Source organism: Equus caballus, chromosome 14 (assembly GCF_041296265.1).
Source record: "Equus caballus isolate H_3958 breed thoroughbred chromosome 14, TB-T2T, whole genome shotgun sequence".
In the NCBI taxonomy this organism is placed as follows: Eukaryota; Metazoa; Chordata; class Mammalia; order Perissodactyla; family Equidae; genus Equus; species Equus caballus.
The window spans coordinates 73,086,791-73,110,204 of record NC_091697.1 but is presented as its reverse complement, the minus strand read 5'-3'; the positions used below and the strand labels follow the sequence as shown (position 1 = coordinate 73,110,204).

The 23,414-nt window shown below is 40.2% G+C and overlaps 1 protein-coding gene across 5 annotated transcripts in view; it reads right to left on the bottom strand.

Annotated features, from left to right (window-relative positions):
* The window catches only part of TRIM36 (tripartite motif containing 36), a 48,589-nt gene extending 39,691 nt beyond the window's left edge, over positions 1-8,898 (bottom strand). The window contains exons 1-2 of one of the 5 annotated variants that reach the window (XM_023616922.2): positions 8,510-8,572; positions 6,184-6,475 (exon numbers count right to left, since the gene is read on the bottom strand). In XM_023616922.2, coding sequence (XP_023472690.1) covers positions 6,305-6,475; positions 8,510-8,572 — 234 coding nt within the window. In that variant the 3' untranslated portion in view covers positions 6,184-6,304. 5 annotated transcript variants of the gene reach the window in all.
* Positions 8,899-23,414: the final 14,516 nt, after the last annotated feature.

Sequence of the window (23,414 nt, the reverse complement as noted above, 5' to 3'; positions counted from 1 at the left end):
TAAAAAAGATTAGGCTTCATTAACATGAACTAAAGATAAAACTTGTACAGACAATATTTGGCTGGAAATACATTTGAAAGCCTTTCCATTATGCAATCAAACTTCAATGAGATTCTCAAAGTTCAAAAATGATGTTCACACTCTTGGCAAGAATGTGGGGAAGTAGGCACTTCCAAACTTTTTTGTGACACTAGCTTGGTTCAGTTTATTTGAAGGGAAATTTTGCAAATCCTATTAAAAATTGTAAATGCTTATACCTTTGACTAAGCAATTCCACTTCTAAGGATTTTCCAACTGAAAGACTACTATGCATGCACAAAAACATGTGTACAAAGATCTACTGGGACCTTATTTGTAGAAACTAAATATCTCTCATCCATAATATAGGGCAAGACCATGGAATACTATGCAGCTCTTAATATGACTGTAGTGTGAGAAAGGATTTCTACAATATAGTATTAAAGTACAAAAGCATATGGATTCTGTATGTTGCTACTTTAGCAAAAAAGATGAGACAGGCATGTATGCTTATATAGGCAAATAAGTAAATAAAAGTACATCTCTGAAATAGAGCACAAAAAGGGTAACTATTGTGGAGAAGCAGGGGAGGGAGTCAGGGGTGGAAGACACTTTTCACTCACATTGTATTGCATTGTCTGCACTTTTATAATATGTGCATGTTTTACTTCTAGAACCTTTTTAATGTAATTTAATCCTTGAACATTTTAATCTATATTTATTTAAAGTATTAACTCATAAACTTTTAAAGGCAAAAAGGGAGGAGGGGGATTATTGGTAAGAAGAGAGCAAACATGAAAACCACCATTTACACCCCGGCTCTCCCACTTCCCTAGTCTTTCCTGTCCTCCTTGGCTGCCATGCTTTGGGTCATCTCATCAATTTCTCTCAACACCCATACATCCCAGCCTCCCAGTTATGAAAGATGCCAAACATATTCCCAGTTCCTTATGTTAAAATCCTGTGGGTTCTTTTAATCCTTCTCTCTCCTTCCCCCTGTAGCTCTGGTCAGCCTTCAAATCCTCTTGTTTCTTCTTGTCAGATCTTGTCCCTTCTCATCCTCACAACTAATTCCTCTGCCCACCCTGAGCCTGCCCTCCCCATGCCTAGATTACCATAACAGCCTATCAATTAGGTATTTACAGATGACTTTCCATGTGTGTATCACTGGCCTTACAGCTCCATTTGCACAGGGGCAGAATGAGCTATGGCCCTGGACCACAAGAAGCTTAGTGTAGGAATACAACTGGGAGGGGATGTATGTGCATGTGAACGCATCTGAATGATGGGGGGCAGGGATTATAGCAGGGGTGGTAAACTTGCAATAACACAAAATGAGTCTGGTACAGGATGGAGGGTCTGGAATACAATGCATCTTTTCTGTAGACACTGGGGAGCTTTGAAGGCTTTTAAGTGGGAAATCTGTTTTGTTTTGTTTTTTAAATTATTCTCCCAATTTTCATCGCATATGGTATCCCTTGGTGCCTACCCCTTCCAGTTTGAAGTATCCTAGCACCTCCTTTTCCAATACTTTCTTTTAAAATACAGGTCAAAATTCAACACAAGGAAGCCTGTTCCACACTTATCACCCCAAGTCCACAGACCTTTAGTCTCTTGCCTACATTATGAGATCTTATCTTGCACTTGTTGGTGTTGCTTAATTGCTTAATTAATATCACAGAGGCAGGAGCTATCTCACATCTATCTACTTCATGAAGTCCAAAAGGTCAGGGAAGGATGTCATCAATTTTCTCCAACTTCACCTACTGACAACCACCACTCCCCCTCCCAGCCCCACACACACACATACACACCACTCAGGTTTAGTAAAATAGAGGCTCAATAAATGTTCATTACCTGACATTTAAAATATAAACCTGTGACCTTTTAGGCTATACACTACCCACTAACCTGACCTAGTCTCTTTCCTTACTGACTCCTAATACCCCAAGAGATTAAATTCCTGGCCGAGTCAGGTCCTAATGACCACGGTGCATATTTCAGTCAGTGCTGTGAGGCACCGCTCTCTCTTAATCTGTTCGGTCTGAGACGAAACGGCCAGGGTACCATTCTGTTAGCATGTCCTGAACAAGAAGTAGCAAAAAGGTGATATGGCTACATACTCCTAAATCTTGCCCCCTGTGGGGAACTCCTAGCCATTGAACCACCTGGGTACAAAATTAAGAGAGCCCCCGGACGTAGGAGAAATAAATGAAGGGCAATCAAGTAAATCACAGGGTTTCACAGTGGACTGGCACACGCACTCTCTATGCTGTTGGCTATCAGGAGGTTACAGGTGAAGGGACAATGAATGGCATTTATCAATTATTGACCCAAGCCTCTGACAGGCCAAGCTAACATGTCATAAAGTGTTTCTATGGGAACGACCTCAGGGGAGAGGAGTGGAGCAGGCCAGAAAGTTCAGGTTTCCATTACCTAGCCAAATCCTACTCATCTTTCAAGAGCAGACCTAGAGCCTCTTCCTCATTAGTCTAGTTTTCACTGATCAGCTCCCCTTACTTTGAACTCCTTTAGCACTTATTATCGCTCAGTTTAACACGATCATATACTCTCATTTCTTACACTCATGTTTAATGTTTTCTAAGCCTTATCTTCCCATTCACTTAAGCTTTTATTTGTTTTAAAAGAAAATCCAGTAGGCATTTATCTACTAATGGTAGCACCAGACCAGCAATCTGAAATCTGATAGAGGAACACATTGGTGCTCTGCCAGACATTTTTCCGTTAATGGCAGGAGTGTCCTGGTGGGCAGAGGTCTCTAAGCCAAGCTGAGGTGAACAATATTGGTAATATTTAGAGGTTGTTAGCAGGTCCCCTTTGACCACATCTTATTATTCCTACACTTAGGGTTTCTAGGTATAGTAAATAAAAACCGAGGACACCCTGTTAAATCTGAATTTCAGATACACAATGAAAGTTTTTTAGTATGAGCATGCCCCAAATATTGAATGGGACATACTTATACCAAAAAAATTATTTGTTGTTTACCTGAAATTCAAATTTAATTCTATATCCTATATTTCATCTGACAACTCTACATCCCTTGTTAATGATCACAGTTTAAATATGTGTCTCAAGACCCAAGCCTGTTGTCATAGTAGCTAGATATAATAGCTTTCATTTATTAAGCGCCTACTATGTGCCAATAACTGTATTAGGAATTTGCATAAAATATTCATGAATCCTTTCAATAACCCTGTGAAACAAGTATGATCTTTTCAGAGGGGACAGGTAACAACCACAAACCCTCCCTACCTCCACCCAGAGATTAAGTACTACCCTCAAGGTCACATGGCTCAACACCAAGAGCCAGGATTCAAACCAGGGTCTCCTTCCAGCATCCCTATTGCACGGCCACAGGTAAGAATAAAACAGGCAACTTACAATTTCATAAAAGATACGATTTAAACATTCTTTGACAAAGTAGTTTAAAAGATACTTTTTTTTCAAATCATCTTTTGAACAATGTAGTAAAAACAGAGGAAAATTATAATGATATTTATGACATTAGCTGTTTTCAAATGATATTGCTAAATTCTAAATCTTCTGTTTGCCTTCCCTATTCCCACAACAGGCACATTTTACTCAATTCCAAGATATAAAAAAATTTTAAAGAATACTTTGCAGTGGACACAACCTTGGTATTTTCACCCATTTTAGATTTCAGTCGTGTGAGCAACTACCTATTGAGCCTTCTGAAACAGCTCATTTGGTGGTATTCTAGTTTAGCTCTCAGGAGATGCTTAAGACTTTACATTAGTCTAGATTTGAGGATTTTCTAAACTTAATTCTTGCAGAATATAAGTATCTTCTTGTCTTACAGGAAATCTTGTGTTTATAAAAGTTCTTGAATTTTTTGTGCCTCAAAGTTAAAAGTAATAATTCACCAAATAATGGAATCATTGCCTGTTTCTCTATCAAAATTAAATGTAGGCTTTCCAAAGCCTCTTTCTTTTTATTTATTTAATAATATTTATTTTAAAAAATTGTATTTATTTAAAAGATAAATATTTTATTTAAAAATAAATATTGTATTTATTTATCAAAATTTTTATTTATTTATTTATTTAAAAAATGATATTTTTTTTTGAGGAAGATTAGCCTTGAGTTAACATCTGCTGCCAATCCTCCTCTTTTTGCTGAAGAAGACTGGCCCTGAGCTAACATCAGTGCCCATCTTCCTCTACTTTATATGTGGGATGCCTGCCATAGCATGGCTTGACACGCGGTGCTAGGTCTGCACCTGGATCAGAACCTGCGAACCCCCAGTCGCCAAAGCAGAGCACATGAACTTAATGGCTACATCACCAGGCCAGCCCCCCAAAAGCCCCTTTCATTTTGCTTAAACTATTATACTCCATGGAAGTTCCTGAACAGTAACTATTGAACTATGAGAAACAAGAATTAGTGTCTAGCTATTTATACATAAATGTAAATATGTTAAATACTCTAAATATGAAGAGGTATACTAAATTTAAATTCTAAATTTTTCTATGTTCCTTGTCATCAGGTCTTCATGATATGATGCTGAAGCCAGGAACCTGAAGGTTACTGTAAATACTCAATAAGAACATGATTACCTTTCAACCTTATTCCCAAAACAGATATAGAGGAAAAGAAGTTAACCTTGTTAATTTGTTGTCTTCTCTTTTAACCCGAGGGATGACTCAATGGTCACAAGGATTTGAGCTTGTTTTGCAGAAGAATGCCTTCAAGGAAGTTAGGATCACCAGATAACCAGCCCCCAGCCACAATGGACACCTGGAAGTCAAACTGTCCTTATCTGGAGTGAAAGAAACACAGATCACCCCTTTGTTTCTCCAAAACCCCTCCTGCCAAGCCCCTTAGCTCTATAAACTCCCCTGCTTTCTTCTCTTGTTAAGGCAAATTTGAGAGAACCTATCCTCTCTCACCTTCTCATTTTGTCCAATTGGAATAAACCTTTCTCCATCTCCAAGCACTGATGTCTCAGTGACTGGCTTACTGTGCATCGGGCACATGACCTTGAGATGAAGAGGTTCAGTATCAACTCCAGAAGAGTGTGTGATGGTGTGAAGGGAAAAGGTGTATGAAGATAAAAAATCAATGAGGCAAATCTTTCTAGAGACCAAAATAGTTTGAAAATACTGCTTTGAGCAATCCTAGAAATTGACCACAGATTTGGAAAGCTCTCTTTCCGTCCAAAGAGATGAGTTACAAAAGAAACAAAAAGGGGCCAGCCCCATGGCCCAGTGGTTAAGTTCGTGTGCTCTGCTCCAGCAGTCCAGGTTTTCGCCAGTTTGAATCGTGGGCGCAGACATGGCACTACTCATTAAGCCATGCTGAGGTGACATCCCACATGGCACAACTAGAAGGACCCACAACTAAAAATACACAACTATGTACTGGGGGGCTTTGGGAGAAAAAGGAAAAATAAAAAAAATTTAAAAATAAAGAAATAAAAAGCAGCTTTCAGGAATGATACAAATTTCTCTTGATAGTGAAATATAAGGGAGTCCATTTATATTGATTTTTAAACCTCTTGATATTAATCATAGATATTAACTGTATTTATGGGGAATTATTTGATGAGCAGAAAGACCACAATGGTAGAGATCACTGTGTGCTTTAAATATTAAAGTGATCATCACAACAGAGTAAAACAAGCTGATCAAGTTTGTCATGCAAGTTTTAGGTTACCCCAAGATGAAAGGCTCACCTGCCACATTCAGAGAACACACAATAAGCTAATTTAATTCCAAATAAACACGCAAAAAACTGCTGCCCTGGGGAAGGCAATGGATTGGAGGTGGGAGTGAAGTTCCACTTTTTACTCTGTAAAACTTTCTATAGCGTTTGAATATTCTGCAACAAACGCATTAATTTTGTAAAATTTTAAAAGCATCAGAAAAAGTGAAAAAAATTATGACGATGGTCAACCCACTGGTCTCAGCTTTGAAGGAAGGAAAGGGAAGCGGACAGGAAGACTAGGGCCTCTGCTCTCCTTGAACTCCATGAACTTGGTGTAATTAGACCACTTTCACATTATTCTTTACATTACAAACCCACACTGCAAAGTGGAACCTAACTCCTCAAAGGAAAATAAGGCAAGTCAATCTCAAAGGTCTGCGACTCCATGGCTAACACTCAGTTATTCAGTGTTCAAATCCTGTATCACACACACATAAGGAGGGTTTTACATGGAGTTGGACTGGGGTGGGGTATGAGGAAAGAGGGCAGGGAATAAGCTTGAGTTGAAATGATTAGCAGGCTACTCAGGACACCCTCACCGCCCCCCACCCCAACCTCGCCAAAAAAGGGCACAGAGGGAACCACCCTGCGTTCTTATTGTGAGAGCCTGTTTTCCAACCTGAGATTTCATAAGGACACCTGGCTCTCTAACTTGGGAAGTCAGCTGAGAATGCTCTCGTGTTTGGGCCAGGCCCATGGCTGAAGCCTAGTGAAGAGGTCTGTCCAGCTGAGAAGGAGGCAGAGAAATTCAGAGGATGAAGCCAGAAGGTTATTTTGGTTTTGTTGTTTCATTACAGTGAGCATGTTGTGAACACACTGCTGATTCTGAGAGGTTTATTTTTGTTTACCTGACTTTATTATAAGAAGTTTTAAGGGTTCACTCATGGTTTCTCCCTACTTGACCATTTAATGTTTATGGGAAGTTCACCTGTCTGTTTCAGAATCACCTGGGGAGTCAACATGCAGATCCCTGGGTCCCACCCCAGAACTAGTCTCTCAGAATTTCAAGTTTTGCTTACTGCTGAAGGAAAGCATTAGCCCACTAATACAATTCTGTCTTATTTTGAGGAAATTCTGATCACCACAGGCCTAAACTCACCTCTCAATCATCCTATTCCGGATCCCATCAAAAATGGTCATTTATTTTGTAGTCAATAAAAGGCATCCTCTTTTCTCCTCGGCCCTGCCCGCCGCCGAGTTCCTGGGCAGCCAAGGTCCTGCTGTGTGCTTTAGAGAACCTGGCCCTCTGACTGCAAGCTTCCTCGCTCAGAGCCATACTTCCTTCTGGACTTCTCCTCTCCCCAGGGACGGTCCCCCAGAGGGTGGAGCGGGCTGTGGTACGCACCCTTGGCCCTGGGGGTGGCCAAGAGGAGGCTGCTTGGGTCGACAAGGAGCTTGGATGTACTGCCCAGGCTGTCCCCACGCATGCGCGAGGGCTCCCCGAAGTTCAGGATGCAGCTCCGGGTAGGAAGAAATCCGGAACGAGGGTCCTCCATTTGTACTTCTAGTCCCGGGCTATAAATGGTACGGGTTTTGTTAATAAGTACGCATTCTATTTCAAATGAGTGTATTCCGTGTTTGCAGAACAGAGAATTCAGGAGGCGCAGGGTTGGCTGGGACGCTCGGCTGGGAGCGCCTTAAACCGGCTCCCCAACCTGGGAGCCCCGAGACTGGTGGCCTGAAGCTGAAACCACTCCAAGCTCTACATCCGCGGAGTTGGGGTTAGTGAGGTATCAGACTGAAGCTTCAGGGGCTCATACCAGGGCTGCAGAATCATCCTCTCCTTGCCGATGACCGCGCACAGAGTCCTTTTCTTCTCGGCGCCATCACCTCTTCTCGAAAGTCCAGGTGCCGACGGCAAATGCAGACTCCGTTTCTCGCTTTCTCGCCGCCTGCGAATCCCGGCGGACCGCGCACCGTGCAGCCTTTGCATTTCCCGACACCTTCCGCCTGCAAACCACTTAGGAGCCCCCCTGGGCACTTTCTCGGATGCAGCGCGGAGACCAGCCTCCCCGCAAGGCTTTCTGCCCAGGCGCGGCGCCACCCGGCCCGGCTGAGGGCGTGGTCGCCAGGCGCCACCGACAGCGCCAACCCGGGTCTTCTAAGGGCTCCGGGACAGGTGCCGGGCTAAAATAAGGCTCCTTAGCATTTCCCCCTCCCCACCAAGAGAAGGTGTTTGAAATGCTCGCGGCCTGGGGCAGCGGCTAAGGACCTAAGAGGAGGTTTAAAAACGCCAAGGCAGGGCGGTCGCAAGTTCTGCTCCTATTTACAGACCAACATGGTCGGACTGCGCGCTGAACCCGATCGTGCCCTCCGGGGCTATGCAGCCGCTGCTCGGACCCTCCCTCCGAGCTCCGCGCCTGGACAGACGAGGTCACCCGCTCGAAGTCACCACCCTTGGGCAGCCCTGGGCGCGTCGAAGAGCGCCTCCCTCGGCCAACGCCCGACCGTCCTCCCCATCTTCGCGTGCTGAGCTTTCGCCCCTCGCCGTCCCGGGAGCTCCCGCCGTCGCCCAGCTGGCCAAGTCGCCCTTGGCTCATTTCAGAGATGCCGCGCAATAAAGAAAAGGCGGCTACTTTGCATTCTGCAGCTGCCCGGACGCCCGGGCCGAGCGCGAGGACCCGGGATTCCAGCCCCGCCCTCCTCGGGCGCTGGAAGGGACCGGGACGCGCACAGCTCCGGGCCAGGTAGAGCCAGGGGTGGGGGCCCCGGCCGCGGCACCGCGCGCCCCGGCACTTACCTTGCCTCTGGCTAGCAATTCCATGATGTAGCCAAATTCACTTATCTCCCCCGATTCAGACATGGTTACGACCCTTCACAAACTCCGGAGGGCCGAGGCGGGTGCATCGAATTTGTTCTTTTTTTCTCCCTTTTTCTCTTTTTAGTCTGTTTTTCCTTGCCAAGCGCCCCGCCACTATGTTGTTAACAAGGAAAAGTGAGAAAGCGGGGAAAAAAGCAAAAAGCAGGGTTGGGTGGGATGAAGGCCATAAAGACCTCCTGGGCAGCCGCGTCCGGTGTACTTGGCTCCGGGAGAGGTGGTCCGGGCAGGGCGAGGTAACGGAACAAACGCGGGCGGCGGCGGCCGTGAAACCCTCGCCAGGCGGAGCCGGGCGCGGAGGCCCCGCCTCCTCGGGGGTCGCGGCCCGCGCCTCCCGCCCGGGGTCGGACGGCTGCGGAGACAAACACCGACACAAAAGCCGGTCCGTCTCCGGCGTGGCGCGGACCCAGCCCCGACACCCCTGGAGGGTTAAAGTGGTCCCTTCTCCGATGCCGGGGAAGGTGGCCGTCCGGAGCTCTCAGCGCGAGGACCAGGAAAGATCCCCATCACACTGTCTGGAGGTGCGAGGGCAGAGAGAATGAATGCAGAGGAGACACAACAAAGGATCTGGCTGCCAGCGCTGGAAAAAAAATAAGTGAGGGCCCAGGAAATGGCAACGCCGCATGTCAAGTCAGCCTTCCTGAAATCCAATAGGTAACAAAGACCAAGCCTAGCGCTTCTGAGATGAGAACAAATACGAGGATTGTATTTTAAACACTCTAAGAGTGTAAGGTCGATTGTATCTCTATATCCTCTTGATACTCAACTTTCCTTTAATTAAAAACAAACAAAAAGAGGCATTCCCCTAAGCAACGTCCTGAACACTCTCACTCTTGGTTATGACTAACTCACTATTCCAATTCGTTTCATTGATTGAGTTCAACATTCAGTGCATGTTTCTCACATTTTATACTTCTTTTTAAAGTGGCAGCCCCCCTAGGAGGCTGCGGATGAAATGGCCTCTCAGTCTTCTCGCTGCTTCATTCACACCTGACAATCTTTGCTTCTCTTGAAAAGAAGACTTGGCTGACCAAAGTCAATCCTGGTATATTACTCCACTCTAGGCAGCCTCTTATCTTTCTTGAAAAGGAGGAAAGTGACAAGGGCCAGAGATAATTAGATTCGACACAAATATAAGATTTACTACAGGAGTGAAACTGCTTTCCTTCAGCAGGTTGGCAGACTTTGCACTGGGCTGAGCATCAGCGGACAGGGTGATGTGTGGAAATGACCCATTTTGCAGGTGCACAGGAGTGTTGGAGGTTTTTTGAGACACAGGGGTTTTCTTGTTTGCCCCTTCTTTTGGTCATTTTCTAATTTCTCCCCTCTGGCCCAGAAAACTAAACACATGCAACAATTTCTTTCTCTCTTTCTTTCTTTCCTACACACCTCTCCTTAAAGCTCCAATAGTATTGGTCCTTGACTTTCTTCTACCCAAACTTTGCTCCTTCAATGTATTACATTCCTCCGTGGGGTGGTGCTGATAGCCTCTTAAAGCAAGCAGCAAATTAATGTGCTGTGTTCACAGTTGGGGCTCACTAAGAGGTAAGACACAATCAGAATGCTTCTTGCTTAGAAGCTTTTTGTCCTTTTCAAGTTCTGTAAAAGCTCCTGCCTGCTCTTTGCTTCTGTAAGGAAAACTAGTAGATTTCACATAAGGTCTGTAGCATCCATGAATGGACTCCTCCCTAATATTAGCAATACTTGACAGATTACCAGAAAGAGGTATTGCTCTAAAAGTGAAAGTTTTTCAAGCCCAGATTGGATTCTGGAACATGATAAAAATCACAGTGTTACAGCTGGACAACCAATCTTACGTCTGCATTACATGCAGGAAGGAGCAAAGTGGACACAAAGGTGTGTACAAGCCAAGTGCTTCCGCTTAAATAGCTTTTCCCCAAATCCCATCCATGAGGACCACATACGTCTCCCTGGTGAGCACTGGGTCAGACCTCCACCCCTAACTGCAAGGGAGGTGGAGAGGGTGAGTACTCTACTCTGGGAACATTGCCACTCTAAACAAAATCAAGGATTTGTTAGTAAGGAAGAAAGTGAGACACATTGGGTAGCAGTTTCTGCTACCGCTGGGGTAAGTCTGTTCAATTTCCTGAGTTTCAGTTTTCTCTTATGTAAAATGACTGGCTTCGAGCTAAATGGTATCTAACCCCTTCCTGCTCTAGATGCTAAGATCTCTGATCTAGGGATCCCTTTGCCATCTGGCAGCACTAGCTGCCACTCTCTTCCCTGAAAAAGTTATTATTGTAACAGGTCTGTCCACCTGATCACTTGCTACTAGGAAATACTCCAGGCCAAATATCTTTGTCAGTTGCCTGGATTCCTACCTAAGACCAAGATGGAGGTGGGAGCAAGGGTCGTGGACTTAGCTGCTATGTGGCAGAGAATGGAATTGCCCATGAGAGTCCAGATCAATGTCCAGAAGTTAGAACCTGGGTTGGGTCCTGAGCCCTTCTCAGAGGCCTGGTGGTAATTGCCCCTCTTATTGTTGTCAGTGTGTGAGGCACTATGGAGCATTAAAGACCTTTTCAAAGATGACAGGCAAACAAAATGAACACCACTTTAAAATTTCCCCGGAAATAATTATATGCATGGACTTCAAAGACACAAGGTCAGACGGTCAACAGGTACCGAACAAAAGTTGCTTTATTATTTCTCTTACTTCTAAAAACAAAATCAAACTTCATTCTCCACAGGAACCAAAAATAAGAAAAAGTTAATTCATATTTCTAAAAAATATAAAATTAACAGATGCTGCTTCACAGGGAACTTCCCCACCTAAGAGAAAGATATTTAAGAGAGGGATTATGTGATGTGTGAATTTCTCACACTGAGAAGACTAGCAATTTTAGAGTCTCTTCCTGTGGAAAATCTGCTAATTGCCAACTTCCATCTAATGGAGAAAATTTATCAACATAACTGCTCTATTGCCCTGCCAATTATTGAAATAATTGTAACCTATAGAGAACCACAGCTTTTGACTTCCTTTTCCTCCACAACACCCTGTTTTCTCCTCCTGATGGTAAACAACACAACATATAATAGTTTTAACAAATAACACTGACAAAATACACATTCCAAATTTTTTTTAGACTGTGGACACAAACAACTGTATTTGTGAAGGTTTAGAAATTGAAATCTATAATGATGAATGTTTAGCAGTTTAATTTAAGAGTTAGAACCTGAATAAGGAAACTAAAAATATCTTGGTTTTAATAAACCCTCATATTTACTTCAACAGTTTTTATTTCAAAAGTGCAAACATAAAATGTGACTTCCTGCCACAAATGCATCCTAGCACCTGTATCTAGAAAGGTCATTTTAAAAACCAATTCTTTTTTAAAAAACAGTTTCTTTGAAGTAAGATTTACATACCATAAAATCCACCAACTGTAAGTCTACACTTTAGTGATTTTTATTAAATTATGGACTTGTGCCACCATCTCATAATCTTTTTTTTTTAAGCATTTTTTTTTAAAGATTGGCACCTGAGCTAACATCTGTTTCCAATCTTTTTCCTCTTCTTCTTCTTCTTATTCTTCTTCTTGTCCTCCTGCCCAAAGCCCCCCGGTCCATAGTTGTAGATTCTAGTTGTGAGTGCCTCTGGTTGTGCTATGTGGGACACCGCCTCAGCATGGCTTGATGAGCGGTGCCATGTCCACGCCCAGGATCCGAACCAGCGAAACCCTGGGCTGCCAAAGCAGAGAGCAGGAACTTAACCACTGGCCCACGGAGCCGGCCCCTCATAATCTGGTTTTAAAACATTTGAATCTCTCTCCATTTATTTAGATTTTCTTTAATTTCTCTTAGCTATGCTCTATAGATTTTAGTATCCAGATATACTGTACTTCTTTTGTTAAATGTATTGCTAAATATTATTATGAACAAAATTGGATTTCTTAATTTTATTTTTGGGTTGTTCACTGCTTGTATATAGAAATACAACTAATAATTAAATAATGAGCTGTATCTTGCAATGTTGTAAAATTCATTTATCCCATGAGGTTTTATTTGTAGATTTCTTATGATATTATCTGTAAATAAAGAAAGACTTACTTTTTCCTTTCCAATCTGTATGCCTTTAACTTATTTTTCTTGCTTTATTGCTCTGGCTAGAACCTCCAGGATGATACTGAATAAAAGTGACAAGAGTGGACATCCTTGTCTTATTTCCTAATCATTGGGTAGAAGCGTCAGTCTTTAACCTTTAAGCATTGGTTTAGCTACATTCCATAAATTTTGATATGTTGTGTTTTTGTTTTCATTTAGTTAGAAATATTATCTAATTTCCCCATGTGATTTCTTCTTTGACCCATGGGTTATTTAGAAATAGTATGTTGTTTAATTTCTAAATTATTCCAAACTTCTAAATATTTTAGATTTCCCATATTTCTTTGTGATAATTTCTAATCTGATTATGTTTTGGACAAAGACTATCCTTTGAATGATTCCAATGTTTTTAAAACATATTGAGGCTTTTTTATGGTCTAACATGGGAGTCAGCAGACTTTTTCTTAATGGGTGAGGTATTAATTAAACATTTACACTTGTAGCCATTTAGTCTTTTTGACTACTCAGTTCTGCTGTTACAGGATGAAGGCAACCATCAACAATAGGTAAACAAACAGGTGAGGCTATGTTCCAATAAACATTTATTTAGAAAAGTAGGCAGCTGAATAAGCACATGAAAAGATGCTCAACATCATTAGTCTTTAGGGAAATGCAAATCAAGATTGATACTTCACATACCTATTAGGATGGCTATAATGGAAAAAATGGAAAATAAGTGTTGTTGACAATTTGCAGAAATTGGAATCCTCATACATGGCTGGTGGAAATGTAAAGTGGTGCAGCCACTGTGGGAAACAGTTTAGTGGTCCCTCAGAAAGTTAAACATAAAATTACCATATGACCCAGAAGTTCCACTTCTAGGTATATACCCAAAAGAACTGAAAACAGGGACTCAAGCAGATACTTGTACACGAGTGTTCGCTGCTGCATTTTTCACAATAACTAAAAGATAGAAATAACCCAAGTTTTGATCAACAGATGAATGGATAAACAAAATGTGGTATATACTTAAAATAGAATATTATTTGGGTATAAAATTGAATGAACTTCTGATATATGCTACAATATGGATGGACCTTGAAAACATTATGCTAAGTGCAATAAGCCAGACAGAGGAGGACAAATATTGCATGATTTCATTTATGTGAAATATATAGGATAGGCAAATTCATTGGGACACAAAGATCAGAGAGACTGGAAGGAGTAGGGAATGAAGAGCTATTGTTTAATGGGTACAGAGTTTATGTTGGGATGAGGAAAAGGTTTGGGTATAGATAGTGGTGATGGTTGCACAACATTATAAACATAATTAATAGCACTGAATTGCACACTTAAAAATGATTTTAAAAATTTAGGTGGCTGGCCTAGGGCTGTAGTTTACTGACTCTGGCCTAAAATGGCATCTATTTTAGAGTAACATTCCAGGTGTGCTTAAACAGCATGTGTATTCTGCTGTTGGGTAGAGTGTTCCACGTGGGTAAAGTTGGGTTTCGATGTCTTAATCCTTCCTCCATTCCCTCTTTACTGCATTCTTTTGTGTTAAATATTTTTTAGTGTACCTCTTTTATTCTTCTGTTATTTTTAATGAAGCTTTTGTTTCTTAATAGTTACTCAAGGCATTATGATATAACTGATCACAATCTACTTTTGGTTAATCTTGGCTTAATTCTGGTAAAATATAGCAACTTTACAGTATAGTTCCAATTCTCTTCCCTCCATTGTCATATATATTACATCTATGTTATGAACTCAACAATATGGTGTTATAATTATTGCTTTACACAGTCTAATAAAAGATTGTGTGTTTTTAAAATAACTAAGAGGAAAAAATATATGTATGCAATTTATTTATTCACAAGTTTATCATTTCTGGTGCTCATCATTTCTTACTATCTGTAGTCATTTCCTTTCATTCTGAAAACTTCCTTTAGTATATCTTGTAAGACAATCTGTTAGCAATGATTTTCTTCAATCTTTTTATTACTTTGTAAATCCAAATTGCAATAAAAATCTCAAGGATTTTCCAGGAATTGTCAAGTTAATTCTAAAATTAATTTAAAAGAGAAATGCATAAGAAGGCCCAAGATGATTTATAAAAGAAGAACAATGCTCTAGCAAATACAAAAATGAAGCCATAATAATTAGAACAATTGGTATAAGAATAGACAAAACATAAATAAAATAGAACAGAAAAATCTAGATAAAAGCTCATAATCAAATTTTACATGATTTATATTTATTTACTAAATATTGAAGGTGACATTTCAAATCATTGGTGAAAGGATGGACCAATCAAATGGTGATGAGAAAATCTCTGTACATCAAAAGATACCAAAGTTAAAAGAAATAGAGAGACTAGGAGAAAATATTTGCAACATATACAATGGATAAAGGATACATTTAAGAATACGTAGAGAACCTCCTATCAAACATGACTCTACCAAATGACCACAATAATCTTCCAGAAATTGATCCCAAAGACATGGAGATCTGCAATATACCCAAAAAGAATTCAAAATGGCTGTTTTAAGGAAACTCAATGAGCTATAAGAAAACATAGGAAGACAATACAACCAAATCAGAAAAACAATACTGGGGTGGGGGAAATGGGAATCTAATGTATAGCATAGTGAATATAGTTAACATTACTGTATTATATACGTGAAAGTTCTTGAGAGATCTTAAATCTTAAATGTTCTCATCATGAAAAAGAAATAGTAATTATGTGAGGTGACGGAGGTCTTAGCTAACACTATGTGGTTATCATTTTCAATATGTAAGTGTATCAGCTCAATACATTGTACACCTTAAACTTACACAATGTTATATATCATTTCTATCTCAATAAAGCTGGAAAAAAGAAAAGAATGAAACCTTGGGAAATAGCATTAAGAGGCAGGAAGTGAAAGAAAGAGTCTCAAAAAAAAAAAAAAAGAAGAACCTCCTGGAAATCAATAAGAGAAAAATAAATAACCCAATAGAAAAATGGGTAAGGAATATGAACAAATTATTTGTAAATGAGGGAAAACAAAATGACCAATCAACATGAAAAGATGCATAACCATAATAGTAACAAGGAAACAGAAATTAAAACTATGAGACACCATCATTCATTCACCAGACTATTGGACATTAAAAATGGCAAATTGAAATGGCAAGCAATAGGATATATTGGAGTATATGAGGAAGCCATTTGGTATAAACCTAATTCGGCCTGACTTTGTTTTTTCCAAAAGGGCCTGACTGTGGCCATTGAGCATGCATTGTATATCTGCTTAGACATTTTGAGATAAAGGTGCAACTCCCTGCCCCTCCCAACATTGGCATCTCCTTAAAGATTAAGCATCTTTCTTTAGGGTGGGAACCGATTGCAGCACTCATCTGTGACAGCCCAGCTGGAGGCAACACACCTGCCAACCTGCGGCGTTCACTGAGACAGCAGACCTATCTGCTGTTTCCATCAATCACTGTGCTGACAGAGCAGCCTCGTGACTATTGTAAAAGAGACATTTCAATCATAAGTGAAACATACTCTTCGAGGGTATATAACCATCCTGTATACCCCCAGTTCTTTGGAGTGCTCTGTTCTTTTGTGGAAAGACTTTCCCGGGTTACAATCCTCAGATTTAAGCTCAGAATAAACTCACCCAAATTTTCATTTATATATTGGTTATGGATTATTTTCATCGACAAAAGAAATGGATAATACAAATTTTTCTAAGAGTGTAAGGAAATGTGTATCTTTAAGAACTTTTGGTTTCAGTATTGAACCAGCTATTTTGGAGGGCAATTTGGTAAGAGTGATTAAAATGTTAAATGACCCAGCAATTCCACTTTTCAGTATCCAGAGAAGCACCCTTCAAGGAGGCATATATTAATACATTAATTGCAACATTGTTTATAATCGTAAAACACTAGAAGCAATTTAATCGTCACCAATAAAGGAATGCTTAAATAATTTATGCTTTACCAAACTTGAGACTCTGTATAGTATATATATATATATATTTGGTGTTGAAAAAAAGAGGAGAAACAGAGGAAGGTAGAGAAAATATTTGGAGAAATAATAGCTAAAAACTTCCCAAATTTGATGGAAAACATTAATCTACAGATCCAAGGACTCAACAAATCCCAAGAAAGATAACCCCAAAGAGGTCCACACACCTAGCCACAAAGCAGACTTCAGCATCTTCTTGCTGTGCTCTCCCATGGCAGAGGGGCAAGAATACTCTCTGGGGTCTCTTTATAAGGGCACTAATCTCATTCATGAAGGCTCCACTCTCACGACCTAATCACCTCCCAAAGTCCCCACCTCCTATTAACATCACATTGGGGGTTAAATTTCAATACACGAATTTTTGAGGGGACACAAACATTCAGTCCATAGCAATATCTTCTAAATGGATATTGCTACTAAGTTGGAAGGAGATGGATTTTCTCTGTTAATCTTGTTTCTGGTCACCTTGTTGGGTTCTCTTATTATTTCTAATAGTTTGTTGATTCTTCTGGAATTTTTCAAAAAGACAATTATATTATCTGCATATATGTGTGCAATTTTTTCCTATTCTTTGCCAATATTTAGAGATTTTTTTTTCTTGTCTTATTTGTTAGAACTTCCAGTGTAATGTTGGATAGCAGAAGTGATAGTAGTCATTCTTGTCTTATTTCTGACTTTAATGGAAACAGTCGTTTGTAGCTGGGAATTTTTTGGGTTAAGGATCTGGGATTAGTAATATCCTTTATTGGGTTAAGAAGGTTCTTTCTATTCCTAGTATGCAACAAAAAAATGTTCATTAGGTAAATAAATTGAATTTTATAAACTGTCTTTCTGGGACATCTACTTACATGATTGTAGGGTTTCCATTTTTAATCTAGTAATAAGAGTGAATTACATTAATTTTTTTTCAACATTGAACCTCTCCTGGAATAAATACTGCTTGGTTATCATATATAATTCTATTAATACATTACTGAATCTGACATACTAACATGTTTTTCAGCATTTTTGCTTTAACGTCCACATTTGTCCCATCTGATCACTTTGTCATGGCGTAGGGCTCTTCCTGTTCCGTGTGTCTGCCCTTTCTGAGTCAGTAGTGCATTTAAAGTCATCCCATTGTTAGGTAGTAGTTCTTCTCTGCTAACATTATTCTATCTGCCTTGCATATTTCAGGATTCCTTATAATAATTTCTGGCCCACCTAGTGTGTCCATTTCTGTTTTCTAGTACTACTTTGAGTTAAAAAAAATAAATCTGTCACTTCTAGGAATTTGGGATGGGAGGGACAGAGGCTGTTGCATGGGATTTACCTTCTATCTTGTCCAAGATCCAAGAATGATGCCATTTTGGGGCTCTTGCTTGAACCTGATTATTCCTATTACTCTCTGCTTGGTTTAAATATCACCAGAAAAGTAGGCACACCTACCTAACATTTCCTTCTCTTTCAATAATGTGGTTTTCTATTTACTTCTATAAAATGTTGACCATCCGGAAGAAAGGTAGTACATTAGCCAAAGTTGTCTGTAATGGAGGTATGTCACAATATGCCTTTCCTAGATGGCTCTTCAACACCTATTTGGGACAAATTCTTAGAATTTCTTCTTGGAATGAACCAGCTTGTTCAGCTACCAGTATTTTTTTCTCTTCTACATCAGAATAGCATTTTTCTTTTTCCAGGTGAAGTGCTGGTTACCTCAGCAGCATTAAGAACAGAGTTTCCTTTTCAAGTCCCTTTTTCCTCGAGGTGAAAAGGACATTGTGTTTTCTAACAGTTTCTTTTCTTTGGAAGTTTATTACAGACAATCTTTGTCCCAAAGAGTGTAGCCAACTGCCCTGGGAATGTTTGTGTAAGGACAAAGGACCAATCCTTTTCTTTCCCAAATGGCAAATTTGGAACTGTGTGCATATATCCTAAATTCATTCTCAGTCTTGGAGGATGACAAGTTATTTCTCTAGCAAGCAAGACTTTGCCCAGGCGGAAGTCTGGGCTGGCCAACCCAGGCTATCACAGGAGCTGTTGTCCTTACACAAACACTCCCAAGGCAGTTTGCTACCCTCTTTGGGACATAGATTGTGTGCAACAAACTTCCAAAGAAAAGAAACTGATAGAAGTCCATTCACTGACTCCCAATATACCAACAACATTCATTCATTCATTCCATATGACTGACTACCTACTATGTGCATGGCAGTGTTCTGGCAGTACAGATCCAGCAGTGAACAAGATAAACAAGATTCTTAAAATATAGATGCCCTCTTAATACCATGCTGTACTTGAAAGCTTCAATTTTGTATTAGGCTTTTTGATGCGGAGGTAATATGACCTTGGTAGGGAGGGCAGAACCTTTTTTTCCTGCAGGGTACACTGTGACATGATATACCACTTCTTTCCTAGGAAATGAGATATGTGAAGAGATCATCAGTTTGTTTGTCATTAGATATGGTAGCGCTATATTGGATAACGAGTCTTCTCTTAACTAAGGTCCTGACCTGTAACCACCCCCGCCCCCCAACACTACCTGTACTTTCCCATTGGAGCGTAATTGTTTGGGGGGTGGCAGCTTCTTCAGGTTCGAGGAAGGTAGGGTTAAGAGAGAAAACAGCCTCTGATCAATACAGCTGCGGCCTCATCATAAATAATTTAACCAATTCTCCGTTTTTAGTTTCTTTGATCTGCTTCTCTCATCATGCCTGGTTGTGTTACTGCCACAAAAGTTTGCTCTTTGTGAGGCTGAAGCACCTCCCCGCAGTATCTCAGTCATCTTCCTGGGGCAAAAGTCAACTTTGTATTATTCCTCCTGCCTCTCATAGCTTAGCATCTCTGTTTTTTTGACCATCCTGAAAGATCTTGAGTGTATTGTTGCTTTGAGATGTGAAAGCTGGAGATAAAGGAAGGTACTTGGTGCTGGTACTAAGATAAATGGGCTGGCTCTAACAGTCATCTTCCCGTTGTTCCTCATTCATTTTAGAAGGTTGTTTGTTTCGTGAGTGTTGAGGGAGGGAAAACATGGAGAAGAAGGAGGAGGGATAATTTACAGGATCTCAGATTCAGATCCAGTATTGTTTTTGGTGGCAGTAAGTGAGCAGATGGGCTATATTAAGAGGTAGTAATTAGAGTAAGATTGGCTGCCGTCTGATTATCAAACAAGGAGCTGATTGGCTCCGGCAAAAATGATAAAGTGTGCCTATTGTTCTATTTTACCACAAGACATATTTTCAAAATCTCCTTCTTGTTGTGCCAGGGTTTCTCAACAAAGAGCACAGCTCACATCTCCATTAATTTGAACTTTGGAATGTTACCAACATCAGTATACGCTTCTGATTTATTGATTAATCTAAGTATTTGCTAGGGCTCAAGCACTGTGCTATTATAGAGAGCAATATCTGGGAAGAAATTGGCAGAGTAGAAAAAACTGCTAAGAAAGGGGTTCTTTAAGCATCAGACTATAAAAATAACATTGACTTTGAGGAGCAGAAAGGATAAGCTTTGGCCAAGAGAGCGGCACATTTTCACCTACAAACTGGCCAGCCAAGGCAAAGAGAGGAGCTGTGGCGTATGCTTAAAATAAAAAAATCACCTTTTTCTGGATAAGATCAAGGACACAACAGGCAAAGCATGTTGAGAACAGCATTTATTAACCTATTTGCTGCTTTTTTGTAACTGCCATATTGCTCCCTTTGCACAGAACACTTCCCTTCAGAGTCTTGCTGTTCTCGCTGTCTCCCTTCTCCTTGTTGACTCTGTTTTACTTCATTTTTTTTCTTATTTGAACCCATAATTGAAATGGAGGGTTCCGTGTCTTTTGTAATGTGAAGTAAATACACTCTGTTTTACAGACTTAAGTGGCTTTTGTGGTCCCTTTCCCTAATGCCTGCACATTTAGACAGATCTCCAACCAGTGGACAGAAAACAAAGTTCCTAGCTGCTCGGAGCTTCCTCCCACAGCCACCGTTGGCTGTGTACTCTGGCAAAGGAAAGGCGAAGAGTTCAATAGTTTAAATAGCTTGTCTAGTGTCAGAAGGTAATCAGAATTAGTACCAAACTGAAAATGAACTACAACACCCCAGCCACAGCCTTAGGCTCTGACTCGAATTCCTCTCTCTTCATTTATTGTGACATGCACAATTTTCAATTTTATCAGGGGAGACATCATTATAATATTTTCAATTGTAGAGGATTTTTCTACCACCACTTTCTTCCTAACATATTTTTGGAACATAGTAACAGTATTTATAAATATTTCCTTATAGAAGCGATATGGCTACATTAATATAAATGAGAATATTTTCTGCAATATATCTATTTCAGATTTACATCAGCTTGCTAGGGGAGAGCATTGTATTTCACAAAGGGATTTCAGAGTATATTGTTCACTCTTAAAAAGGAAAATTGTTAATATTTATCTTCCTGTATCCTTACACAGAAAGATTCACAATATATGTTTTGCTGTGTGTAATGTGTACTTAGGTGAAATATTTGTAACTCATCATTCCAAAAGGAGTTTTAAATTTCTTTTCAGTGTACCAAATTCAGTTTAGCTGTATTAAAGAAATACTTTCTATTTAAGCATAAAAGTATTCATTGAATAACAAACTTGTTACACATTACCCTATTATTTTAACAATGAGACAAAAATGACTATCACATATAAAGCATCCAACACCTATTAAGCCCATAAGTATTTATTCAATGAATGAACGAATGAATGAATACATCTACTTTACAACTGGAGAAACTGAGGTCAAAAGAAAGGTTTTAGCCATAATCAAGTATAGGATAACTCAGTTAAGAAATTCTCTAAAACTTTAATTTAAATATTCTTTTCATTTTTTTCCTTAAAAGACAACTGAAAGCTTTAATATTGGACATTTACTCTTTGAAAAGGAAATTTGAGAGTAATGTCTTGCAGGAAAAAGACCTTCAGCTTAAAGTTTCAGAATAAAAATAAGGAAGAAAATTATCTCATCTGAACACCACTTCTGTCTTGCTTTTACTCTTATTTGTAAGAATCTAAAATAACCATTTAAATACTATGACATTAGAGAATCTCATCAATTCTAACACCAAATTGTGGATAAGGGAAAACTGGAAATCTTGGCAAAGTTCTGACTTTTTTTATTGTGTACGCCATCTTGTTTGTATTTTCCAAATGACTACAGCAAGTGGGAAATAAAAACAGTAATACAGTCTTATCTTAACCTGCTAGCCAACACCACAGTTGTAGTCTGAGAAACTGTATTTTATGGTGCATGGGTCCAAAATTTATTTTCTCCTCCTTCTTTATTACAGAACCTTGAGAAATGTGCCCAAAAAACAAAAAAATAAAACACATTTCCCAGCCTTCTTTATAGCAGAGGTGGCTAATGGGATGTGAACGGAAGTCATTAGGTGGGGCTTCTGGGAAAGCCCTCATGCCCTCTCCTTCCTGCTCTTCTAAGTGAAACACAGTTCTGCTGCCTGGCCTTCCAATTTCCGTCTTGGACTACTGAGGAGAACCTGAGGATTGAAGTCATGCCCTAAGATGACTAGAGAAGAAAGAGAGATGAGCCTGAGTCTCTTAGAGTGGTAGGGCTGTCATTCTAGCCTTAGACTAGCTACCTCCCATCTTCCTTTATTCAAGAGAAAATTAAACTCTAACTTGTTTAAACCATATTGTTTGAGTTTTCTGTTACATGCAACCAAACCTAGTCCCAAGTGATACAGCCGCATTTGGCTATCTGACCTTTAGCAATTCATTTAACTTCTCTGTATCTCAGTTTACTCATCTGTAAAAATAGGCACTTTAAAATAGTACTGGCCCAGACAGTTGTTATAAGAATTAAATGAATTAATACATGTAACGAGCTTAGAATTGTAACCAGCACAGACTGAGAGCTCAATGAATCCTCTCCGTTGTTATCATACACTTGCACCATCTATAATACAATTCCTGGAGTGGAAATGTGAAAGGAAAGGGTATATGAAGAGAAGAAATCACTGCATTTGTTTCTTGTCACATTCTTCAGAGACAGAGACCTGGGCAAAGAGCTTAACGGAACACTGATAATACTTCTCAATTAAAAGCACTTTATAGATTACCAAGCACTATCAGAGAACTGAGGCCCTCTAAAGCTCACCAGATCTCTGAGATGACGGTGAATGTTGAAGCTTGTTTGTGTTGGCAAGTCATTAGCTGGCTGGCTCAGTGGCCGGAGTCCAAATGCACTGTTCCGAAGAAGGCCAGTTGGCTTGGCTCCATTTCATGACCCTAGACAGTGCAGCATACTCAGCCCTGGTTAACTGCCCTCTGAACATGATTCCAAGTTTAAATCGTGTGGGAGAAGACAGGAGGAAGTACAACTCAGCATGCTCTTGAGAAATTCTAACTAAGCGTCTGCTGCCTCCACCTGCCAGCAGGTGCATGTGGGTTGTAACTAAGGCATTTTTTTAAAGAGTGTTTTCCTGAATCTTTTCCACAAACCTGACATTTTTTTCAGCTAGTTTATTTAGAAGTCTTCTGAGACTTAGAGTTTTAACTTTAGGATGCTTCCCAGATTAGCTCCACTCCAATCTTAATATAATAATAATGAGAATAGTTAATATGTATTGTGCACTCACTATGGGTCAGGCACTTACCATAGGCACTTACATCATCCCACTTGATCCCCAGAAAACTACAAGGCAAGGACTACTATATCCACCCTTCAGACATGGTCACCCCGAGGCACAAACAGTGGAGTGACTTGCCCAAAGTCCCTGGGG